We start from the raw sequence: 10714 nt of genomic DNA on the forward strand, positions 1-10714 counted from the left end.
CTCCATATGATTCGGACACACCAACAAGCTTTTGTATTCATCTTCAGTTGTTGATGGCTTTATGTTACCTATTTATGTAGTAGTAAAGTTATACCCATTTCAAAATGCCTTCATGTAATTATGTATTTTGCAGTGGAGTTCGACAGTGGATCCTACCTTGCAATTGTTGTGTTAGATATTTTTTTTAAAATTTAACTTAAATTATTCATTGTGTAGATATTTGATGACACGTCTCTAATAGAATAACGTACAATAAAAGATATTTAAGAGAAGTAGATTTATTTCTTTTAACCATTTGTAGATGATTAAATGTTTTAATATTATATTTTGAGTTGAAAAAGTATTTTATGTATAATTACATTATGTAAACATATTTAAAAACTTTGTTAGATTAATATTATATTGAAAAACTATTTTGATGTGTTAATAATAAAAACAATATTGATTATTATGTTCGTTTATTTAGATTGTAATTTGAAAACAAACTTTATACAGGTCTTGATAGGAATAATAACACATATAGATTAAATATTCTAAATAAGACAATATTTTTATACCTGTTCTCAATACAAAGTATAATAAAAAGTTTGAAAACTTTCAATACCTCATGTTTCTATATTTATTTTAAAACAGGTATAAAAAGTTTTTTAACCGGTATAAAAAGTTTTTTTTTTTGGCATAATGTACAGATACATTTTCCTTTAATTTTCTTCATCGGATAGGGTAGGAATGCTTTGTTCGTTTCTAAAGAAGTTGTGAGGATCAACCTTAGTCTTCACGATAGCCAATCTCCTAAAATTGTTACCGAAATACTTGAGACCCCAAATGCTGGCTTGGTCGTAGCTTGTGTAGCCATTGTTATTAACCCCAATGTCAAGGTCTCTGTAATTCATATATGCAGCTCTTGGAGAGTTTGAAACATAAGGTTCCATATATTTGTACAACTTTCTAATCCAATTCATGTACCTTTCTACAGCCTCATCCCCTTCCTCTCCCCAACCCACCAAGTAATGAATATGAAATATGATTCCAGATCTGTGTGAGAATGCAATTTCAGTTTCCGATATCTCATTCATTATGCCTCCATAAGGGGCGAACTGAACCTGACTAATTGGACCTTCATAAACCAAACGCCATAACCCTTGTAATCCATCAATAGGAATGGGTTTCCTAACATAATCAGATTTTGCTTTGTATGCAATTTCACGAAATCGAGTTCTGTTCAGCAAAACTTCAGGGACTTCAGTCATGTAATTAGTTCCAAGTAACACAGAATTCGCGAAAAGAACTGAACCAATCCAACTAGTCTCAATACAGTCTTTTGTATCCAAACCCAACTCCGGTAAATTCTTTTGCATCAATGGAATAAGTTCTTCTACACCTCCTAGAAACATGGACACAAAATTTGCTTGTATTGTTTGCTTTCCATGTTCAACTAAATTTACCTTTTTCACGTCCACCCTAATGAATATGCGCTCGTCCAATTTATGGGCCACAAGCTGCCACTTTTGAATTATCTCGGTTGCATTCTCTTCCAATGTCCTTGCAACATTGAAAACTGTCACAGTTGATGGAACTGGAACTAGCTTTATCTTCCAAGCCACGATGACTCCAAAGCTTGCTCCACCACCTCCTCTAATAGCCCAAAACANATCCTCACCCATNGCTTCTCTGTCAAGAAGATTACCATTCACGTCTATTATGTGAGCATCAATGATATTATCTGCGGCAAGACCGTACTTACGCATCAAGGATCCATAACCACCACCNCTGAAGTGGCCACCAACGCCTACAGTGGNACACACACCCGCTGGGAANCCTAGNGTTTTGCTTTTCTGGCTAATCGTGTAATAAAGTTCACCAAGATTTGCCCCAGCTTGAACCCACGCAGTTTGGTTTTCTACGTCAACTGTGATTTGTCGAAGGTTGAAGAGATCAATGATCACAAAGGGAACTTGGGCAACGTACGAGAGACCCTCGTAATCATGGCCTCCACTTCGGGTTCGAATCTGCAAGCCATGACGTTGGGAGCACATTACGGTGGCTTGAATGTGGGAAACATCGAGTGGTGTGACAATGACTTGGAGTTTTGAGCTTAAGTTGGAGAACCTATCATTTTGAATGGACATGTCTAGTATAGAGGAATATGAAGAGTTGGTTTCTGTATAAACAACATTGGAGATTGAGTTGGAAATATTGGGATAGTTGTAAAGACATTGAACAAACTTTTCACGAGAATCAAGTAAAGGAGGTTCAAATGAAAATAAAAAAGCAATGATGGTAGCAAAGGTGAAATAGGTGCTAAGATACTTCATTTTTTGTGAATGGTTTGTGCAAAGTGTTTAATTTATAGTAGTTTGGAGTTTAATATTTCACTTTCCCTTACCGTGAAAACACAGTGAAAATAAAAGAGCAATAATAACAGTGAAAAAGGTGAAGGTGAAATGGGAGCTGAGAGACTTGATTTCTATGGTTGGTTGGTTCGTTGTCGATATGTGAAGTACAATTTAATGCGGAATCTCTAATTTATATAATATTGTTGAGTTTGACGTTAACATCCACAAGTGTAGATATTTATCAACTCATGCAAAACTTGAGTTTTATAGATTTTAACGAATCTTCAATTATTGAGAAAGATTTTTTTGGTGGCCTATATGTACGTCCCAAAAGCATTCATCGGTAGAGATAAAGTAAAGAAAAATATTTTTGAATACCAAAAACATATCCATTGATATTTAAAATATATTTAGAGAGAAAGAAAAACTGAAATTTACAAATAATATGATATGATAAGAAAAAAAAGATTAAAAAAATGTTAATATTTTAATTTTTATTTCTTTTTATAAAATATTATATTATTAAATTATTAAGATAATTTTTAATTCGATATTATTGTTTTTGATGATATAATAGTATTATCACACATTTTTACATTTATTTAATATTGATTATAAAGATAAAATAATTATAAAAGTGTAAATTTTTATAATTTTTTAAATAATAAAAAGTAAATAAAAATAATATCAAATAAATATAAAATATTTAATGGTGTAAAACATAATTTTTCTTTTTATTTTCTATGACATTGCCTACCTTTTAATAGCTGTCCGTGGGACCGAGAATCTTATTGAAGAAAAAGTAAATGAACACGGAATATAACCGTATTTAAGAGTATTTATTTTTCTGACAGCTTTTTCCATTTAAACACAATGTTACAAAATGAAATCTTTTTTAATAAATATGAATTTTATGTATTTACGGTTATCATCACATCATAATCATGGAAAAGTTTTTTAAGACTGTTTTATAGTATATTACTTTTATTAATCCAACTATTTAATCACAGTTATAAAGTTGATATCGAATTCCATAAAAAAATATAATAATAATTAAATGGTTATTTATATATTTTAAAGTTATCTATACTATTATATAAAATTTGTTTATTTTTATACTTATTTTTTAATTTTATCATTTAATTAATATTTTTTTATTAAAATAATTATTTTTCAATTTTATTCTTCAAATGATATTTTTAAATTTAATTATTTTTTATTTGATATATCTTTTAAAATTTAATATTTTTTAAATTAAAATAATTATGTACAAAATAAAAAATTGGTTTAAACCTCTTTTTGGTCCCTAAGTTGTGAGTGGATGTTCAGTTTAGTCCCCGCTTTTAAAAATGTGAACCTTTGATTCCTAAGTTATAAAAAATGTATCAAATAAGTCATTTTTTGATGTTCATGGTCAAAGTCCAAAGAACAATCTAAAGTGTTGTTATTATTAAGAAACAAATCAGAGCAATCTAAAGATGTAACAGTTGTTAAAAAACAACCAAAAACAGTATTTCAAGTAAAAAAAGGACTCATTTGATACATTTTTTATAACTTAGGGACCAAAGATTTACATTTTTAAAAACGGGAACTAAACTGAACATCCGCTTATAACTTAGGGACCAAAAAGAGGTTTAAACCTAAAAAATTCTATAAAGAAATTGTAAAAATTATTTATATTTAATTTTATAATTATAATTTTATTATTTTCTATTATGATGAAAATAAATAAATAAACACACCACATGTATTCCTATTCATAATTGAAACAGAGAAAAATTCTAAAAAGGATTTACAGAGTTTTCAAAAAAATTTCACTAATATATATTAAATATAAAAGAATGCAAATAAGGCAAGTTTGTTTTTATACTTGTTCATTATAACCGAGCTACATCCAATTCTTCCTTTAATACTCTTAAGGTGTTTTACTAATCATTCAAAGATTACATCAAGTTTCACCTCTCCTAGTTTACAACTATCCAATCTGGATATACGAGTTTACTCATTCCTAATTCAACATTAGTTTCTCAGACTAGACCATTTAGCTCAACTAAACTAAACAACCAAGTGTTTTAATTCTCTTCAGAATTTATAAACACAATAAAAGTGTTTTAGAAAAACAAGTACAGATCGAAGTTCTCAAAGAGAGATTGCTTTCAATACAATGAAATTTGAACACTTGTGAACAAATTATAAGCAAAGAAAGTGTTAGACGATGGAAGCTCAGAGAGAAAATAACAGCATAAGATTCAAAGATAAATTCTTGTTTTTTTCTCTTCATCCACTCCTCTTTATATAGTCTTCTACTAGAAAGATTCGTTATTCAGAGAGAGTTAACTTCGAGGGAAAGCAAGTAGTCTTTAGGTATGAAGTCAAGTGCAAGACAACATCAAAGCAATCATGCTTTTCGTAGGGGTGGTGTGTACAACTTCCTTAGAACCAAAATATTTAAGAAAACATTCCAAGAATGTCTTCCTATCTCTTAACGTTCTTATGATCTTGTACTAGTGCTTTCAAAATGGGTTGTAACCCGTGAGCCAACCCGGTTCACCACGGGTTTAAGCAGGGTTAGATTTGAAAAAAATGTAATTTTTTTATGTGGGCTAGTTTTCAACCCGGCTCACTTAGAACCCAGCTCATCCGGGTTGAACCCGTGGTGAGCCGGGTTGGCTCACGAACCCACTTAATTTAATTAAATTAGTCATTATTTTGTGTTTCAATATTATTAGTTAGTATTTTTTTATTATATTATAGATGGTGATAAAGAAGATGTTTCAAGAGAAAAAAATATTATACATTTTCTATTTAAGACTCTAATATTATAAATGGACAAGTGATACAAAAATATTATACATTTTCTATTTAAGACTCTAAGATTATGCTTGGATTGTATGACACTTTTTTTTTATTTTGAATTTTCTTTAGAATTTATCATCATTTTAGTGTGAAATTTATTTAAATTTGAATTAAAAAATTATAAGTGAGCCGGGTTGGATCGGCTCACTAAGTGACCAACCTGTGGTGAGTCGAGCCGGGTTACTTCTTTTGACAACTCTATCTTGTACATAACTTTTGAATAAAACTTGGTATTGTCATGATATGCATAGGAGAAGCAAAACAACATAGACAAAGAAGTATAAACTGTACATACATTTAATATTCTAAACTTTTTAGAGTGATTATAGATATGCGTTTAGCACACGAGTTTGTTCTTTTGAATACCATAGAGTTTACAAGATACAACATTTAATAACAACTTTGTCTTAGTTTGAAATGTTAAACACATTTTTGTCAAATATTGTTTTTGACTTTTATAAATTATTATTCAGGCTCAACGTAGACCATTTATTTACATTGTTCAACACTGTTTTTATTAAACATATTCTTTAAACGGTTTAAGCGATAAATGTTCTTTTGTTAAATGTTTATTTGTTAAACTTTAAAATAAGAGTGATTAAACGTTATTGTCTAGGATGACAACAGGTTAGATTGGGCACAAATGGTGCCTACCCGCAATTCGACCCGACAAAAAAAAGAATCAACCTGCTATCTGACTCACTACTCTCGTACGGATATCCGCTTAAAAAATATCTGAAGATATTTTAAAACCCCCGGATACTCGTGGATACCCGAATTATTTAAAACAATATATTTTTTATAAATTATTAAAATAAAATTTCAATAAAATTACAAAAATATATAAAATATAATATAAATTAAATAAAACATAAATTAAAATTTAATTTTAATTTAACTTAATAAGATATAAATTAAATTTTTATTTTTATTTTTTTGCAAGTATCAGATATCCACGGTATTTACGGATACACGCAAATATTTAAAACAATATATTTTTTATAAATTATTAAAATAAAATTATAAAAAATATAAAAAATATAATATAAATTAAATAAAATATAAATTAAAATTTAATTTTAATTAAATTTAATCTAATAAAATTAATGATATTTTTAATTAAATTTAACTTAATAAAATATAAATTAAGTTTTTATTTTAATTTTTTACAGTAACAAAATCCTCACCGATAGTATAATACTCGATTCGTTTATAAGTAAATATTAAAATACTCGTTACCTATTACGCAGATATTAAATTTCTACGGATACCAACTATCCTTCACATATTTTATCGTGGATATTTGTATAAGTGAAATTTTTTTGTTATCTCTATTCTTCTCTCTTTTCTTAACAATAAATATTTTTAAACATAACAGAAAAAATTATTCCAATAGATATTTTAGAATAAATATCACGTAAAAAATGTGATTGAATTAGGGAAAATACCAGATATTGCCTCTCAACTCTCAATTACATGTTTAAACGAGAACCAAGCATAATATTGTGATTTTTAAAAAATAATATTTTTTGAAGAAAATTTATTAAATATATTAATTACAGCATTATTTTTCTTCATTGGTTTATTGGAACATTATTTATATTTTTAAACATAATAAATGAAAAATTATTCCAATAGATATTTTAGAATAAATATCACGTAAAAAATGTGCTTGAATTATGGAAGAGTTCATGTACCAGATATTGCCTCTCAATTCTCAATTACGTGTTTAATCGAGAAGCAAGCATAATATTGTGATTTTTAAAAAATAATATTTTTTGTAGAAAATTTATTTAAATATATTTATTATAGCATTATTTTTCTACATTGGTTTATTGGAACATTATTTCTGCTATATTTGAGTTTTTTATATTTTTTTCTTCAAAATAAATGAGAAGAAAATAAAAAAAATTAAATTAAAATTAAAATTATGAAAAATTAATTTAAAATAGTTAATTAAAAATATTACGATTAAATTTTAATTAGGAGAAGCAACAAAATAAAAAATAATGTATGATTTTAAAGCAATATAATTTAAAATTAAGTTTAGTATTTTTTATTTTATTTAAAATAAAAATATTATAGTAGTTTACTTACAATCGTATTGCAATAATAATGTTATAAATTATATTAAAAAATTTGTAACATCTTAAATAACAGTATAAAATTATAAAATGAATATGTTTAATCGTTGTGGAGGTTTCTAAATTTTGTTGGAAGTTGCATATCATTCAATGTTTTTTATTCTCAATTAAATTATTAATTTTGAAAATTTAAAACTCTTGTGATTGTTAAAAACAGACATAGTATGTTGTTGTGTAATTTTTAACGCGATATTATAATAAGGCGGAATTGATAAAAATTTGACAATGTCCCGTGTCAAATTTTAGTTGGTCCATTTTAAATGTTATTTTTAATTTAAAAATTTGATTTATATAGAGTTTAGAATTGGATTCTGAAATTGCCCCTCTCTTATTTTCGGGCCCACTATCGTTTCTCCGTAACACTTTTCTCACTCCTAGAGATTTCATTTTCAAATTCACGTTTTCTCCATAGTATTCTCTTCTTCTTTTTCCATTTTTAGAGTTTTTATTTTGATTTCAATTTCTGTGTTAGTTTTGTGTACTGTCTGCCCTGTTGGAAGTGTGTGTTTCTCTGTGGAGTTTGTGATCTTCGTTCACCGATCTCCGTCAAAGATTTGTTTAAAGTTTCTCGTTCTCTCTTCGTTTTTGTGTGCAATGGATTTGACCCGTGACATTGGTGACATTGGTTCTTCGACAGACTATTCTTTCATGTTCTGGATTGTTGGAATAGTCCTTTTCTAACCTCTAATGAGATCTTTTTTCTTTGATTTGTATCTAATATGGTTGATAATTGGAAAATTTATTTCTTATGACTCAACTATTGGTAATTGTGGATTGTGGAATGCTTGAAGGATGTTGAGCTTTTTACACTGTGGGCTGAGGAGACTCTAATTGAAGACAACTTGGTCTTAGACATCCTTTTCCTGACATATCATGACTCATTATGTACCTGTAGTGGGGAAATGTGGAAGAAGTTTGGTGCTCTTTACAAGGTATGATAATTATAACTTGATGACATTAAATAGGGAGATATTATATGATTTGATGAGGATATTGATTTTGTTCCTTATTATTATCTCTCTTCATTATAAATAACAATCCTCATGTATGTACAAATCACACAATTGCAAATAATCATTTCAATATGGTTTAAAGTCTATCCAAGATCCATTAAAAAAGACCACTCACCGAGTTATCCAAACCCAATATTGTTGGACGTGAGGAGATGTATTGGAAAGAAATCCAAGTTTCACATAAAGTGGAAATTGTGCAAAATAAAATATATCATTAAGGACAATCTTGGTCTTACAAGATAAATTTTGCGCGATTGAATTAAATGTATATTATTTTGTAAGATGGTAATATTGGAATAGTACCATCTGTTGTGATTTGTTTTGTCAGTAATCCGTTGTTAAGCCATGACCTTTTTTTTATATGCAATTGCTTGGCTTTGTCACTCATATTTTCTCTCGGGTAAATAATACTTGTAGCAACACATTTTTCTCTTCGGTAGTTGCTGCACTCTATAAGTATTTTTTTCTTTTCGGCGTTCTTAATGCCCTTTAAGTTTTTTTTTCTCTTTGGTAGTCATCATGCATCTAAGCATTTTTTCTCTTCTGTAATGACTGTGCCCTCCAAACCCTTTTTGCTCTCCAGCAGTCACTGTGTCTTTCGACCTCTAATGCTTGCAATTGACACAGTGATGTAATTGTATGCTCTCCAGCAGTCACTGTGTCTTTCCTTATTATTTTATCTCTTCATTATATACAAGAACACTCATGTTTGTATAGATCATACAATTACAAACAATCCTTTTAATAATATATCTGCTAATACTTGACTTGGGATATGTTTTTGAATCAAATCCTTGTTTTATATATATATATATTTTGTTTCAGGATATCTTAGCTGGTGATTATTTACTTTGGTCATCAACGGTATTATAAGGTAGGGGTTATTTGATTTACTGTTTGATTTTGTTGTGCTACGAAAACTGGATAGAACTACTCATTGACTTAAAAGAATGACCTATTATTGTAATAATGTAATTTCTTAGGTTATATGCCCTAGTAATAAACATTGTTGATTCTTTAGAGGTCAATTTAAAATTGTTGATACTTAGTAATAATGACTCTATTTAGGTCTTGTTTAAACATTGTTGATCCTTTAGAGGTCAATTTAAAATTGTTGAAACACATGGTATGCCGGTGGGTTCCCCACCATCAATCTTTTAGACTTATACAAATATAGGTTAAATTATGAATTTGTAAATATTATATTATCGTTGTTTTGACATTGATTCTAAATTCCAATATGTTCATTTCAGGAGGAATTGGTTGCGTTAAGGAAGAAGTATATATGTGACTAGATCCTAGACGAGGATAACGTCCGAAGATTTCGAACACTGCAACATTTTGGATTACTGTAGCATTAGAAATGTGTTGTTGGTTTAGATTCTTATTTTATAGCAAATGAATAGACATGACATTGTACAGAATTTTAGTATTGAAAATTTTGACACAATTGTACAAAATTATAACAAATGAATACAACTAAACTATTCTTCATTAATTATTCTTCAAATTCATTTTCTTTGTCTGTGTTTTTGGTTGAGTGAGTTAATTCATTACCTTGTTGGGTGAAAATTGATGTGCCCCTCTACTAATGAGGAGTTAGACTGAAATAGTAGGTATACTAAATTGGTTGTTGTTGATTGCCTAGAAATTCTGTTCGAAGGAAGAGTAAGATAAGCACTTATGTGCGTGTGTAATCGATTACAAGGAACTTGTAATCGCTTACTAGTAGAAAATCACGAATTTGTACTAAAAGTTTAGCGTCACTCCGCTATTGTGGAAGAAGAGCTCCCCATTGAGGGGTTGAACCAAATACGGTGAAATTTATTGAAAGACCTTAAATTGGTTGGTTGATTTTTATAACCAAGGATGTGTGACTGTGTAAGATCCGTATAAATAAAAGGATTTTTATTTACCTTTAGTATTTTATTTTGTGGTATTACATAATAAATTGTGATGTGAATAAGGGTTGAGAAATATTTAAGGAAGGGAAGAAAATTAAATTAATATTGGTTTTATATTAATTTTCGAAAAAGGGTTGAAAGAGTATTTTAAATATATTTGTTTGCGCTATTCATTTAGCAAATGGAGCTTTGGTTAGTGGTTGTTGTGTGTGCATTGGATGGGGTGTGTGTTTGGTTTTGTGTTCAAGCCTTGTTAAGACCAAAAAGATTCCAAAATCTTTTATTTTTACACCTTGGTGGCGTGGGGCCCACAATAAGATGAGAATGAGGAAGTGAACCCCTTTGGCATGTGGCTGTAAACGTGAATGGCTTTTAAAGCCTTCCTGCTTTGGGTTTTATGCACATTTATGATGAAAGAGAAATGTTTTTGCCATTTTTTTTTATTTGTTGCCTTTTTGTAT

At 28.8% G+C, this 10714-nt stretch overlaps 1 protein-coding gene across 1 annotated transcript; it reads right to left on the reverse strand.

The window, feature by feature from the left end:
* Positions 1 to 620: 620 nt before the first annotated feature.
* Positions 621 to 2378, reverse strand: LOC106766987 (tetrahydrocannabinolic acid synthase-like). The gene has a single exon (XM_014651792.2). The coding sequence runs from the start codon at positions 2313 to 2315 to the stop codon at positions 702 to 704; it is 1614 nt and encodes a 537-aa protein (XP_014507278.1). The 5' UTR covers positions 2316 to 2378; the 3' UTR covers positions 621 to 701.
* Positions 2379 to 10714: the final 8336 nt, after the last annotated feature.

This window comes from Vigna radiata, chromosome 7, assembly GCF_000741045.1.
Source record: "Vigna radiata var. radiata cultivar VC1973A chromosome 7, Vradiata_ver6, whole genome shotgun sequence".
NCBI lineage: Eukaryota > Viridiplantae > Streptophyta > Magnoliopsida > Fabales > Fabaceae > Vigna > Vigna radiata.